The sequence below is a fragment of the Myotis lucifugus genome, unplaced genomic scaffold (genome assembly GCF_000147115.1).
Source record: "Myotis lucifugus unplaced genomic scaffold, Myoluc2.0 scaffold_119, whole genome shotgun sequence".
Classification (NCBI taxonomy): Eukaryota; Metazoa; Chordata; class Mammalia; order Chiroptera; family Vespertilionidae; genus Myotis; species Myotis lucifugus.
The window spans coordinates 2,085,974-2,100,589 of record NW_005871167.1 but is presented as its reverse complement, the minus strand read 5'-3'; the positions used below and the strand labels follow the sequence as shown (position 1 = coordinate 2,100,589).

Genomic DNA, 14,616 nt, shown 5'->3' with positions numbered 1-14,616 from the left:
GGTCGGGAGCCCGATCGCGGCCGGCTCCGGGTTTCCCTGGGTCGGGTACGCGGGAGGCCATGGCGTCCTCCTCGGCCCCGCCGGCCACCGTACCGGCGAGTACAGCGGCCCCCGGCCAGGGTTTCGGCTTCGCCTCCAAAACCAAGAAGAAGCATTTCGTGCAGCAGAAGGTGAAGGTGTTCCGGGCGGCTGACCCACTGGTGGGCGTGTTCCTGTGGGGCGTAGCCCACTCGGTGAGACCCGGCCCCGGCCCCCCGGTAGCCCCGTCCGAACCCCTCAAGCTCCTGCGCCTCGGGGCGCCCCTGACTCCGGGCTCCCGTCTCCGGTGCCCCTCGAGCTGCCACTTTCCCCGCCGGGCTGCCCTGTTCCCAGCTCACCAGCCTCCAGCGGTATCTTCTCACTCTAGACTTTTTCCTTCTCCGCAGACTTGTCTCCCTCGCCACCCTTCACTCATCCACGCTAGTTCCGCCTTCCCCGCCCGGACTCCAGCTCCCGGCCTCCCTGCCGGGTCCAGCCACCGCCCCGGGCTGCGGAGACCGGCCGGCCCCGGCTCCAGCCGGAAGGACTTTAGGGGGCGTGGTCTCCTGGGCTGGTGGCGAGGTCTCCGGGAGAGGGTGTGGAAGGGGAGCAGGGAGGGGAGCTGGATCCGGGAGGGGAGCTGGATCGGGGGGGATCGTTCACTTCCCTTTCCAGCTGGCGTCCTTGACTTTGGGACCTTGGCTTTGCGGGAAGCTCCAGGCTTCCCGGACCTTCTAATCCTGCTGTCCCTTCCTTTCCCTTCCGAGGGACAGCATTTCAGAGAAGCTACCCCTCCCTGAGCCTCGTGGTTGCGCGCACTCAGCCTGTGGTCTGAACTGCATTCCCACTGTTGGCTGGGGTGATGGTGTTTGGTGTAAGTGGGGGTCCTCTTGGACTAAAGAGCGGGCTGAGAAGCTCTGGTCATGGGGACACCGTGGTGGTGAACTTTAGAAACTGCTGTAGAGGGTGTGCCTGGGACCCGGGAGGAGGCCCGCGCGGCCAGTGCTGCTCCTTTGCTGAGGATACCTCAGGTGAAGGAATCATAGCCATGGCACCCTTCTCTTCGACCTGGAGTGGGAGGGATGCAGTGACCTTGCGTGTGACAGGCAGTATTTTATAAATCAGCTTCCTTGAATTGTTACAGTATGGCAGGGTTGTGGAGGTTGGAAGGGGTTGAGGAAGAATATAGTTTTTGTCACATTCTTAATTTATGGTTTAAAATATTGTCTGGGGTCAGCTCCCTTTTGCATTTGTGGCTGGGTGGACTGCTCCCAGCTGCCTGGGTGGTAATGTCTTATCAGTCTAAGGTACTTGGTCTGGGCAAGGCTGATAGAGGTGGGGCCGCCTCTCATATGTACCTTCCAGGTGACTCATCCATCCCTTTGGGAAGCTTAACAAGAAGGGTTTTCTTTTACTAAGAATTGAGGGAATTACACATGAGACCTGCCTCAGCTTCTCTAGGTCTATATACTTTAGCCTCAACATGCTGCCTTCCAGCCAGCACACATTTACTTCAAGTGTTTGGGATGGAGAAATTCTTTGAACATATGTCTTAGTGATGACTCAGCCTGTGTTATTACAGCCGATGGCAGAGGGGACATGAAGTACGATAGCTGAATTTTAGGCTGGGAATCTCAAGTGGCTTTTTTTTTCCCCCTGCAGGACTGTGATCTGTCCTTTTCTACCAAGGATAAGAGGATTTGGGTTTCACGGCAGTGTATGGGATTTAGATTAGACTTCGCTTCATAACCTCTGTTAGATGCTCAAGTAAGGATAGGCAAGGCATCCCCTTTATTCATTTAATAAACACTGAGAGACCACCGTGTGCCAAACATTTTGCTAGCTAGGCAGCTCAGAGATGCAGGCACCTAGCACTGGTCCTAGTGCTGAAAGAGCTCACAATCTAGATGGGGAATTTACATAAACTAGCGATTAGGCATATGATAAGTGCACTGTTAAAGGTGGGTGAAAGATACCGTGGCAACACTGGGGAGAAGGCGCATCTTCTCAGGAACCCCCTTTCCACCCTGAATCAGCAGACTGCTGATTCTGGAGGCTGAGGAAGCATGTGATGTATCCATCCTTTGGTTGTGGGTTGGCTTGACTTTCCCTCTTAAATCAGCTGCTCTTCTTTTACTTTATACCTAGGCAGGTGGGACCTCCTGCAGAGAACTGGGTCAGAGTGGTCTGGAAGGACTGGTCCTCTTTGTAAGGAGATGCCTCCTGAAGGCTATGGACATCTTTGTTCTTGCTGCTGTTGACCCCTCAGAGTCCCATTAACTCTCTTGTGTACTTTTAAAAATGCCTTTTATTTTGTTTTTAATGGAGCATGGAACTGTTTGTCATGGGTCTGCTGAGGATAAATTTTTTTCTCTCTAGAATTTCTCAAGCTTTAAAAATAGTCCTGAGTTGCTTACAGGGTTTGCCTGATATAAAATGACTGCTGTGAGCATGAAGTTCCTCGGGGGCGGGAGTGTGAGGGGCTCTGTGTGAGGATTGCTCACTGCAGTCCTTGTTGGGCAGCAGAAGAGCTCAGAGACAGTCTCTCTCACCTCTGTCAAGTGAATGCATGAGCGTGTTTTTTAAAAGAATGAGGTTTGAGTTGCCCTTTTCTGACGCTTGCCCAGTTGCCCTTTTCTGATTCTTGCCCAGACACAGTGTATGAGTAGTTCTCTACACCCCTACTCACTCACTCCCCATTCTTGTTTTGGCTTATCAGATCAATGAGCTCAGCCAGGTGCCTCCCCCTGTGATGCTGCTGCCAGATGACTTTAAGGCCAGCTCCAAGATCAAGGTCAACAATCACCTTTTCCACAGGTATGTGGGAAGTCCTACCCTTCTCACATCAGTCTTTGTAGAAAAGAATAAATAATTTAAGAATTAAGATTTAATGAGTTGAAGGTTTTAGATTTAGAAGGCAACTTACAAGTTGTATTGTCTAACCTCCTTCCCAGTGCACAAATTCAGTATTGTGCAAAGAAACCATTAAAATAATTTTCAGTGTCCCCTACACCCTTATATGTATGTACTAGTTTATCTCGTCTCCTGCCTAGCAATTCCATAGAGTAAATTCATTTGGATGCCATTACCATTAGTTTCTGATAGGGACTCCCTGGGGAAAAAAAATCTCTTTAAACTCTCCTAGTATCAGAAGATGCCATTCTGAAAAGTGGCACGTATTGCCAGTTTTAGGATGTCTCTTACTTGATGGAGATTTGGGAAATGCTGCTGTTTGGATGGGCAGTAGAACCTAATTCTACTTAGTCATTTACTAGTCAGGTGACTTAAGCAGGTCGCCCAACTATCCTGAACCATAGCCTCCCCTTCTATCAAATAGGGATATTATACCTTTAAAGGACCTCACAAGGGTTTTATGAGAATCAAATAAAGTAATATATGGGAAGGTGCTTTGTAAACTGTCAAGCCCTCCATAAATGTAAGGTAATATTGTTACTTTGGTTTTTTTTTAACCTTGAAAACCCCCTTTTCAGGGAAAATCTGCCCAGTCACTTCAAGTTCAAGGAGTATTGTCCCCAGGTCTTCAGGAACCTCCGTGATCGATTTGGCATTGATGACCAGGATTACTTGGTGAGAGTTTATTATGGGCTGAGGTTGGTCCTTTCTCCTTAACAATTGGGGAAGCCTTGTGACAGCCATGTTTGGAGAAATGAGAGCCTTGGCAAGTATGATTCTTTACCTTGTTGTCACAGACATCTTCAAAAATCTGCTGAAACTATGAACCTTGACGGGGGGGGAAATGTAGATACATTAAAAATTTCAGCCCTGGCGGGTTTGGCTCAGTAGATAGAGCCCTCGGACTGAAGAATTGAAGGGTCTCAGGTTTGATTCTGGTCAAGGGCACAGTGCCTCATTTGCAGGCTCGGTTCCCGGCCCCAGGCAGGGCCTATGAGGCAAGCAATCAATGTGTCTCCCTAACATTGATCTTTCTCTTTCTCTTTCTCTTTCTCCCTCCCTTCCACTCTCTCTAAAAAAATCAATGGAGCCCTGACCGGTTTGGCTCAGTGGATAGAGCATCGGCCTGCGGACTCAAGGGTCCCAGGTTTGATTCCAGCCAAGGGCATGTACCTTGGTTGCGGGCACATCCCCAGTCGGGGGTATGCAAGAGGCAGCTGATCGATGTTTCTCTCTCATCGATGTTTCTAACTCTCTATCCCTCTCCCTTCCTCTCTGTAAAAAATCAATAAAATATATATATTTTTTAAAAATCAATGGAAAAATATCCTCAGGTGAGGATTAACAACAACAAATTTTTTTTGGCCCTGGCTGGTGTGGCTCAGTTGGTTGGAGTGTCATCCTGTATACCAAAAGGTTGAGGGTTTGATTCCTGGTTAGGGCACGTACCCAGGTTGCAAGTTTGATCCCTGGTTCGGGTGCATGCAGTGGGCAACTGATTGATATTTCACTCTCACATTGATGTTTCTTTCTATCTCTCTCCCTCTCCCTCTCTCTCCCCCCCAAAAAAGCATGTCCTCAGCTGAGGATTAAAAAAAAGTTTTTTGCACCACTTTTAGTCCCTATATAGACACCAGATTAAGAAACCCTGCTCAACCTGTTATGCCAGGGTTTTATCTACTTTCAGACATATTCAGTTGAGCATTATCCTATGACTTGCATCTCCATATAAAAGGGGAAGAAAAGAGTCTCTGGCTTATTGTGTGTCTCTAACAGGTATCTCTTACCCGAAGTCCCCCAAGTGAAAGTGAAGGCAGCGATGGTCGCTTCCTTATCTCCTATGATCGGACTCTGGTCATCAAAGAAGTATCCAGTGAGGACATTGCTGACATGCATAGCAACCTCTCCAACTACCACCAGGTGAGGCCTTATTTTTTCCCTCCTCTCTCTAATCATAGCTTAGCTGCCAGAGCACACAGGGAGACTTCCTATCCCTTTTCCTCCTTTACAACCTATTCTGCTTCCCAAGAAGTACTCGACACCATGTTTTTTTGTTTCTGTAATTGAAAAAAAAATTTTTTTTAATTTATTAAATTGATTGGGGTGACATTGGTCAACATGAACATATAAGTTTCAGGTGTGGGTTTCTTTTATTTTTATTTTATTATATGTTTTTTAAAAACTAGAAATTTTAAAAAAAAGAGCCTCTGTATAGCTATTTGTGTTTGTTTAAATAGAAGAATTTAGACCATGTTCCTTCTCATTTTAGTACTTACGATCTAAAACCACTATGGATTGATACATAAAGTGCACGTGTATATCAAAGTCTAAACTATAGACTTATAATTGGGTGAAGTTTTAGCACCAACTATACTATCTGGAATAAATGCAGTTTGGGGAGAAAACCAGGATAAGTACACAATTGGGATAAACTGGAAAGTAGAAGCCATGATCATATCCAGTCCTAAAAAGGATTAGGGAGCTATTGTGGCTGATTAGCTTAACCTGGCATGTGGAGTTTGTGGAATATTTTGGTGATAACAACACTGCCTGGCCCCAGCCCAGTGACTCAGTCAGTTGGAGTGTTGTCCTGTGCACCAAAGGGTTGTGGGTTCGATCCCTGGTCGGGAAGTATATGGGAGGTGGCCCATCGATGTTTCTCTCTCTCCTTTACTCTCTCTCTAAAAAGCCATAAGCCCTGACTGGTTTGGCTCAGTGGATAGAGCGTCGGCCTACGGACTGAAGGGTCCCAGGTTCGATTCCAGTCAAGGGCATGTACTTTGGTTTCGGGCACATCCCCAGTAGGGGGTGTGTAGGAGGCAGCTGATGGATGTTTCTAACTCTCTATCCCTCTCCCTTCCTCTCTGTAAAAAATGAATGAATGAATGAATCAATCAATCAATAATAAAAAGGAACAAAAATATCCTTGGTTGACGATTAAACATTTTTTTTTTTTTAAAAAAGATAACAATAATGAAAGAAAAAACACACTGCCTGAATGTCTTTCTAATGAAGGAAAAAAATCTCACTAAAACCAATGAACAAGGAATAAATGAAAAACTCTAAAAGGAATATTTGTTTTATCCAACAAATATTGAATGTTTTTCATTGCTAGACCCTGTGTTGGGCTGTGGAGAAAGAGGTGAATGAAATGGTCATGGCCTTTGAGGATCTCTTAATCTATTGGCAGAGTCCAGTAAGTTAGCATTAGCACGCAACAAAATGTGTACAATAGTAGAGGTAGGTACAGAATGCTCCGGGGGGTGCAGAGGAAGAGCATCCCAGCTCACTGGCGGAAGGAAATATACTAGGGAGGCTCAAAGAGACTTTTTAAAAATATTTTTATTTTTATTTTTTTCAGTTTATAATGGTCTTTATTATCCACAAATGAGTGAGATCATGTGGTTTTTTTCTCGGCTTCCCAGGGACTGGCGCAGCCTCACAGGGGCTGTCTTAGCCTCACAGGGGCCATTTCAACCTCACGGGCCGTTTCAACCTCTCAGGGGCTGTCTCAGCCTCACAGGGGCCGTCTCAAAGAGACTTTTTTTTTTAGAGGGGGTATCACAGTAGTTGATTCTTGAAAGACTGGTAGGGACTAACCATTGGGCAATGTGCTAGGCAAAGGAAAACAGCACTTGTAAAGGCACAGAAGCATGAGAGAGTTTAGGGTTACGGAACTGCAAGAAATTCAATGTGGTTGGGATATGGTATTGTGGAAAAATAGTTAGGCAGAACCCAGATTGTGAAGGGTTTTATAAACAACAGAGTTTGGACTTGATCCTGAAGGTGGTTTGCAGGAGAGTGATATGTATGTTACTTAGAAATATCCATGTGACAGCATTTTAGAGAATGAATTGGAGGGAGGACTATTAGGAATGGAGATACCAGTTAGGATGTAATTATAATTGTCTAGGTGAGACATGACAAGGGCCTGGAGGAACAATGGCAATGGAGATGGAAAGGTAGAGTTGTGGGAATTAAGGCAAAAGCACCTCTAAATTCCCAGTTAGGGGGGACAGGAAGCTCATTCACTAACACTTGGAAGCAGAAAAAAGGAACAGGTTTTTGGAGGAAGACAGTTCTGATTTAGACATGTTGAGTTTGGGGTTTCTGCAGTTGATCCAGATATCACTGTCCATTAAGTGTTTGGGAAATGGAGTCCAGGAAAGAGGATTAGAGTAGAAGTCTAGATTTGAGAGTTATAGGTGAAGAGGTGGCAATTAAAGCCATGAGTATAGATAAGATTATTGAAATGAAGTGTGGAGTGAAATGAAAAGAAAGTTGAGGACAGAACCTTAAGGAGCAACTAGAGAAAAGATCCTTTAAAGAAGACTAAGGATCAGTGGACACTTGTAATTATGCTCCACTTCATTCCATACAGGATTTGAGGACAGAGAGGAGGGAAATCAGAAGAGTAGTCTAATGGGAACTGAGGGTGAAGAGTTTTAAGGAGAGACTGGTCAGTAGTATAAAGTGCCATTCAGTTGATACAAGATAGTTACTAGATATTCATTGAATTTGGCAACAGGTATTTGGAGGAAGGAGGAGTAGAGTGATTTCAGAGGAGAAATGAGGGTATACATCTGACTTCACTGGTTTGAGGTATGAATGAGAGATAGGAAGTGGATTGATTGCTGACTACTTTTCTGAGAGGTTGGCTATAAAGAGAAATAGGTAGTAATACTGAGAGAGAGAAGCATTGAAAGAGGAATAATTTTTGCCTGGCCGGTGTGGCTCAGTGGTTGAGCATTGATCTATGAACCAGGAGGTTATTGTTCGATTCCCAATCAGAGCACATGCCCGGGTTGCGGGCTCGATCCCTAGTGTGGGGGATGCAGGAGGCAGCCAATCAATGATTCTCTCTCTTCATTGATGTTTCCCTCTCTCTCTCTCTCTCTCTCTCTCTCTCTCTCTCTCTCTCCCCGTTCCTCTCTGAAATCAATAAAAAAATATATAGAAGAGGAATAATATTTTAAAATTGATTTTAGGGAGAGGGGAAGAGAGAGACAAAATTGATGTAAGAGAGAAACATCAATCAGTTGCCTCCCGTATGTGCCCTGACTGAAGATCAAACCCGCAACTTGGGTATGTGCCCTGACCAGGAGTTGAACCTGCAATCCTTTGGTGCATGGGATTACACTCAAATCAATTGAGCACACCAGCCAGGGTGAAAGAGGAATAATTTTTTAAGAATCCAAATGATAGGCCATCAAGCAAACATTTTTACTAGGGGAATCTAGCACACCAAGAAACATTGATCTGGATAAAATCAATTTGTTGATAAACAGATGTAATTTCTAATTCTTTGACCATTTGCATATAAAGAAGGTCTAATATAAGGATGACACCTACATTCCCCATCTGAAAGAATGATAAATATGAAATAAGAGAAGGTACTTTAAAATTGAAGGTACTTTAAAGTTAATAATTTATATAATGTCTAGTTATGCAAATGACCAACCTGAGGAGATGAGTATTCAGAAACTTCACAGATGACCAGGGGCATCTTTAGAAAGCTCCCACCACTTTTGACCTTGTAACCTCTCTATTTGAAGTTTTCTGCTCAGTCTGGAATGATAGTGTTTGAATGCCCATCCCTAAACTGATTGTATACCTGCTGCTCAATCTCTTCCCATTTCTTTCTCTCTTCTACCCAGTACATTGTGAAGTGCCATGGTAACACGCTGCTGCCCCAGTTCCTGGGGATGTACCGAGTTAGTGTGGACAATGAAGACAGCTACATGCTTGTGATGCGCAACATGTTTAGCCACCGTCTTCCTGTGCACAGGAAGTATGACCTCAAGGTACAGAGAGTATAGATAGGGTGGAGGGGGAGGCTCCTGGTGGCCTGAGAGTGGGGAGGGCCAGGGAGGCTTCTAGATGATTTATTTTAAAGGAAAGAATGCTATGGGTTTGAATACTCTTCTTAGGAGCTGGATCTTGACTGTTCTTTTAGCCACTTCTGCTAACTTGGTCGTTGGGTCTCTCCACAGGGCTCCTTAGTGTCCCGGGAAGCCAGCGATAAAGAAAAGGTAATACTAATTTTAGGGTGAGGAATGGGAGAAGGCAGGTGAAAGGGATCTTCTTAGGATAAAGAGGAAGGGATTACCAGCTATTGATTCTCATCTTAAACCGATGAAAAGAAGAGAGATGTAAACTTGTCCCAATCCCTGGATTGTGTGGAATGGAAAGTGGGAATGGCTGCTTTGTCATTGGTTATTCCCTGTGCAAGATTTGGGGGTGGGTGAGGATATCAGACTTGAAGAGCAAAATGCTTAACCTCCACCTCCCACTCTGGGCTCTCCTATTCAAGCAGCTATTTTTCCTTAATAAGAAGAAAGAAAAGTCGTTGGAGGGCGAAAACCATAAAGAGAAAGTAGTAGGATGTGATTTGGGGTACAACTGGAGTGGCTGAGTCTGGGGAAAACATTGCAGGCGAGAACAGACTCTGAGTCAGCATCCCAGTGTGGAGATCACTGAGTTAGAGACAGAGCCCTGGGTAGAGCAGGGTTTTCTGAGACCTTTGGGGAAGAGATATATATTCCCAAAATATCCCTTTACCTATTCTCAGGTTAAGGAATTGCCTACCCTTAAGGATATGGACTTTCTCAACAAGAACCAGAAAGTTTATATTGGTGAAGAGGAGAAGAAAATATTTCTAGAGAAGCTAAAGAGAGATGTGGAGGTGATGATTGGGGTGCTCTGGGAAATGGCTTTGTTTTCTTTTTTTGCTCCCCTCAGGGTAGTTGTCTCTCCATTCAGAATATGAGGGCACTCCTCCCCTTCCCTTTATTCTTTGGATTCTCTGTATTTAGGGAGTTGGGTTTGAGACATGAAAACCCCCTAGAAGTGATGCATGGAGGGGGTGGCTGGAATGAGCTAAAAGGATGATTTTAGACACCGGGACATGTAGGTACTAAAGGCCAATGGTATACTACCAACCCTCAATTTTTACACTTCCTTTCCCAGGAGGGCCCCAGAAATTCAGGGGTTGTGGGAGGTATAAGGGTGGTACCTGGGATTGGGGAGGGAGTTTCTGGGTATCTGATTTGTCATTGGGGTCTCAGTTCCTAGTGCAGCTGAAGATCATGGACTACAGCCTTCTGTTGGGCATACATGACATAATTCGTGGCTCTGAACCAGAGGAGGAGGGGCCTGTGCGGGAGGTGGAGTCAGAGGGGGATGGGGACTGTGGCCTGACTGGACCTCCTGCTCTGGTGGGCTCCTATGGCACCTCCCCTGAGGGTATTGGCAGCTACATGCTTTCTCATCGGCCCCTGGGCCCTGGAGAGTTTGAATCCTTCATTGATGTCTACGCCATCCGGAGTGCTGAAGGTAAGAGAGATCCTGGAAATTTTAAGGGTGGGGAGGGTAGTCCTTGTAGGACAGAGACTGGGGTGCTGGATGGAGAGGCTGGTTAGCTTTTCAAAGATCTGACTGGTTTCTGGGGAAAGGGAATTGGGACTATACTTGCTCTTCATTGCTGGTTACTCTCTCCAGGGGCCCCCCAGAAGGAGGTGTATTTCATGGGCCTCATTGACATCCTGACGCAGTATGATGCCAAGAAGAAAGCAGCTCATGCAGCCAAAACTGTCAAGCATGGGGTGAGGGCTCCCGGAGGCCTTTCCTTTCCTATCTTGACTATTCCTTGGGAAGAGTCTCTTGTGCCAGAGCAGTGGGGTGACAAAAGGATGAAGTGTTGGGTATGGAAAGGGTGGGGAGTGGAATAGAGGATGAGGAATGCGGAAGAGTGGCGGGATGGCCTGACACCATGTTCCATACCTCTTCTCGTAGGCTGGGGCAGAGATCTCTACCGTCCATCCTGAGCAGTATGCTAAGCGATTCCTGGATTTTATTACCAACATCTTTGCCTAAGAGATTTCGTGGTCACTGCTACTTTATGTTCAAGGTGGTGGGGTTCTGAGAGCCTTGGGGGGAATTATGGAAATTCTGGTCACTACTTCTCTTCCTCTGCTAAATTCAGGCTACAGGCTCCTTCCTTCCAAATAACTCCATCTTATTGAGTAGGCTCTTCCTGGCCCTCAGAAATACATCATCTTTTCTCCCCTTTATCCAGTTTTCTTCCCTCTCTTTCTCCCCTTCAACATGTCTGCTTGCTTCATTAGAGTGTTACTGTTGATTCTCTCCCAAGTGCCTTGATTTTTGTAAAATGTTCTGTTGTTTCTATAAAAGTAGAAGAATCTGGGGGGAGGGGGTTGTTTGCTGTCTTCAGGACCTGACTGGACAGATGGAACTGGCTCAAGCAACTACTCTGGATGCACTTTGTTCTGTGGGATGAACACTAAGTGACTGAATTTTGCTGATAACTTTATAGAACTCACTGGGGCATACCTGCTTCCTGGTAGGCCCTGGGATGAAAGACTTTCAAGATACTACAGATGTGGGTGCAGGCATGCACACATGATGAGATATGGCCAATCTTACACACACAGGTGGGGTGGAGAGTGGTCAGCAGGCTGGCACCTCATGGAGGTGGCAACTAAGAGGACTCTTGTGATTGATTATGCAGAAAACTGGAGAAAGTCTCTGTCAAGGATGGACTACTCTCTCCAATCTTCCCTCACCCCACTTCCATCCTCACCTCTGTACTTCTGGACACAGGAGCCCAGAGATGGATGGCCAGAGTGCTCAAGGCTAGGTGAAGGAGTTGACTGCTCTGCTCCTCCTCAAGACCACACACCCCTTCTGGCGCTGGAATCCTTCATTGGAGGAGTGACAGTTTCGTAGGCTGGGATGATAGGCCAGGGGTCTAAGGTTCATTCCCAATGTTAACTTTCTTTTCTTCATGCCTACCCATCCCTGAGGTTTTATTCCCAGGAGAAGGTAATGTCTCTACCTGGGTCAACCCTGGACATTTCAAGAGAATGGAGGTCTCAAGTATAGGAACCTCCTCTACCCACTGGAGGTGTGTGCCTAGCATACTTCCTCCCCCCACTCCTTCTCAACCCCCTTTTCCAGTTGGATTTGTTATTCTGTCCTCTTCTACCCCATCTTATTGCTACTGTGTCTCCCAGTCATCTTCACTCTCTCTTCCTAGAGAGGAATCAGAGCTGTAACTCGATCATCTAGCCCCCTCCAAAGATAGTGGTGTGGATGCATGATATTCTCAGAATGCAGAGGATCCTGATGAGCCCAGATAGTGTCCTCCCCACCCTCCAATGCGTTTGGGGCAAAGGCAGCCATTCTTCTTGCTATCCTCCATACCCCTTGAGGCTTCTACATTTTTAAAAAATATAAAGATGGATACCAGCAACTGGCCTGTGGGGATGCAAAGATTCTTTGCTCTGTATCTGGCTGGACTGATCTGTCTCAAGAAGTCATGAGGTCGTAAAGAAGAATTCCTGCCCTGGTTGATGTGGCTCCGTTGGTTGAAGCGTCATCCCATACACCACAAGGTTGTGGGTTTGATTCCCAGTGAGGGTACATACCCAGGTTGTGGGTTCGATCCCTGGTCAGGATGTATATGGAAGGCAACTGATCATAGTTTCTTTCTCCCTTTCCCTTTCTCTAAAATAAAAGAATGAAAGTAAAAACAACAAAAAAAATCCCCTTTCTCCCTCCATCTTTGGCTCCAAAGGAAGTAACAAGAGGAGTCCCAGTTAAGGATTGGGGCTTACGATACCTTCCTGCCCAGAGCCTACCGTTCCCCTGGTGAATGCAATAAGACTCCATGACACCAGCAACTGTTGTTTAGGAATGGGTTTTCTGACCATGTAGCTGATGTATCATGAGCAGTATGGTCTTCCACTTGTTGCTTCTGATTTTCATCTTTTTTATTAACTAATACAAAAGATCTTGTGTATTTACTCCCATGGCTGTCACTATATAGAAATTAAATTATGGAATCTAAATCCCTTCACAGAAATGCCTCTTTTTTTTTTCTTTTTTCCTTTTCTGAAGAAGCCTGTGCTGAGGATTGCAGGGACCAGATGACGAATTCTGACCTTTAAGGTGTTGGGCCCCTAAGTAAGGATGTAGGTTTCTACTTAGATGGCTGTGAACTTAAAAGGTTGTGAGGATTGTGGCCCTGGCCAGGTAGCTCAGTTGGTTAGAGCATCGTCCCAGTACACCAAGATTGCAGATTCGATCCTGGTCAGGGCACATACAAGAATCAACTAATAATGCATAAATAAGTGGAACAACAAATCCATGTTTCTCTCTCTCTTCCTCTAAAAATCAATAAATAAAACAAGTTTTTAAAGTTGTATTGTGCATTCTCCAACTTTATGGAAGTTAAGCTATAGGAGTAGGAAGAACTGAGAAGTGACCCAGGTGCCCCCGGATTCTGGGCTTGGCCACACCCCCTATCCCTGTCAAGGTGCCTCCCAGCCCACTAGCTAACAGAAGGAATTCCGTTTCCCCAGGCTTCTTGGGAAAGATGTCCTGCCTGGAGGGCAGAAATAGTACAGCAGGGTCCTGGGAAAGTGAAGAAAGTGACCAACCCTCCGCCCAGAGGGGCGTGAAGGGAGGGGTGGTGGACGGAGCCGTGGCCAGGCTGGGAGACCGCACCTCCGGGGAGAGGTCTGGCCGGTGGGAGGGCCCGGCCGCTGCGGCCCCAGGGAAGCAGCTGGCGTTGGATGGGGCGGAGAGGGCTCTGGTGTGGGAACCAAACGGCAGAGCTTTCTTTTCCTTGGAGAGTTTTTAACTATTTGAACCATAGACGTGAGCCCCCCACCCCCACCCCAATGCGTTTTAACAAACGCGATGGCTTCCCGTTCTGCACCAGCCTCAGTGTCTGTGGAGAGAGCCCTCAGGGGCACCAGCCCCGCCTGGGAGGGGGCCCGGCGGCGACCTAGGAAAGGCCGGACGAGGGGGTGGCGAGCGGTTATCCGGGGTTCACGGTTATTTCAGCTCCAGCGCTGTGCTCGTCACGGTGACTCCTCCTCAAAGGCCCTCCGCGCAGGACCCCAACCTGCCGGCTCCCCGTCCCCCTAGACCCGCACCCCTCGCCCCCCGCCACGGCCCGCACCCCGGCGGCCGCAGGGGCGGAAGGAGGGGGCGGCGGGCGGGGGCGGCTCCGGGGGAGGTAACCTCCGACCCCCGCTCCGCCACGCCGCTCCCCCCCCCCCCCCAGCCGGGACGGAGCCTCCATTTTTTTATAGATTGCTAAAGAGTAAGGGCTCTAGGGAGGCGTGGGTTACAGAATGTTGCTGACCGCCAACCCCGTAAGGCTCGTCGTTGGCCCAACGATAGACTCCACACCAAACTTCTAGCCGTCCACAAAGAGGGTGAGCGACATTTGTACTAGGCGGCAGCATGACCACTAGTCTCTCAGTGCAGTCAACTTTAACAGTGGATCAAAAAGTGTATGCATGAAGCAGTTCAGCTCAGTATCCGTGATCTTATGATCTCTGCCTGAGCAAACGGTAGCTCAAGTACTGAAAGAAGAATAAGCAGGACAGGGATAGTGTAGTAATTGAATAAACGCATACGGTGTGACACAGACTGACAGATAGGATCAGTCTACATCGTACATGCTAGACCAGTCCGTGCATGACGACTAGTCTACAATCAGACGTAATGCTAACTTACCTGTCCAGCCTATAGTCTGCTATGTGATCGTCATTGACGTATACAGTCAGCATGCATCGCATGCGAATGAATGACCCAACGGTTAGCTTGGGCCCATGACTGACGCCTGAGTCAAATGACCGATTTGATCAA

General features: G+C 47.0%; 1 protein-coding gene and 1 long non-coding RNA gene across 5 annotated transcripts in view; one reads left to right on the top strand and one right to left on the bottom strand.

Annotated features, from left to right (window-relative positions):
• LOC106697945 overlaps nt 1-838 on the bottom strand; it is a 2,187-nt gene extending 1,349 nt beyond the window's left edge. Inside the window, exon 1 of the long non-coding RNA XR_002830469.1 lies at nt 378-838. This is a non-coding gene — a long non-coding RNA (uncharacterized LOC106697945). The remainder of the gene's footprint in view (nt 1-377) is intronic.
• PIP4K2C (phosphatidylinositol-5-phosphate 4-kinase type 2 gamma) lies at nt 7-12,803 on the top strand. Of its 4 annotated transcripts, none has more exons than XM_006093561.3 (10): nt 7-170; nt 2,738-2,835; nt 3,510-3,606; nt 4,708-4,851; nt 8,589-8,735; nt 8,925-8,963; nt 9,503-9,616; nt 9,999-10,266; nt 10,432-10,535; nt 10,726-12,803. In XM_006093561.3, exons 1-10 carry the CDS (start codon nt 60-62, stop codon nt 10,804-10,806), a joined length of 1,203 nt encoding a protein of 400 aa, XP_006093623.1. In that variant the 5' UTR covers nt 7-59; the 3' UTR covers nt 10,807-12,803. The 4 variants fall into 4 exon arrangements, with proteins under 4 accessions (XP_006093623.1, XP_006093621.1, XP_023613737.1 ...); XM_006093559.3 differs by having other exon boundaries at nt 7-233; XM_006093563.3 differs by lacking the exon at nt 7-170 and adding an exon at nt 866-892.
• Nucleotides 12,804-14,616: the final 1,813 nt, after the last annotated feature.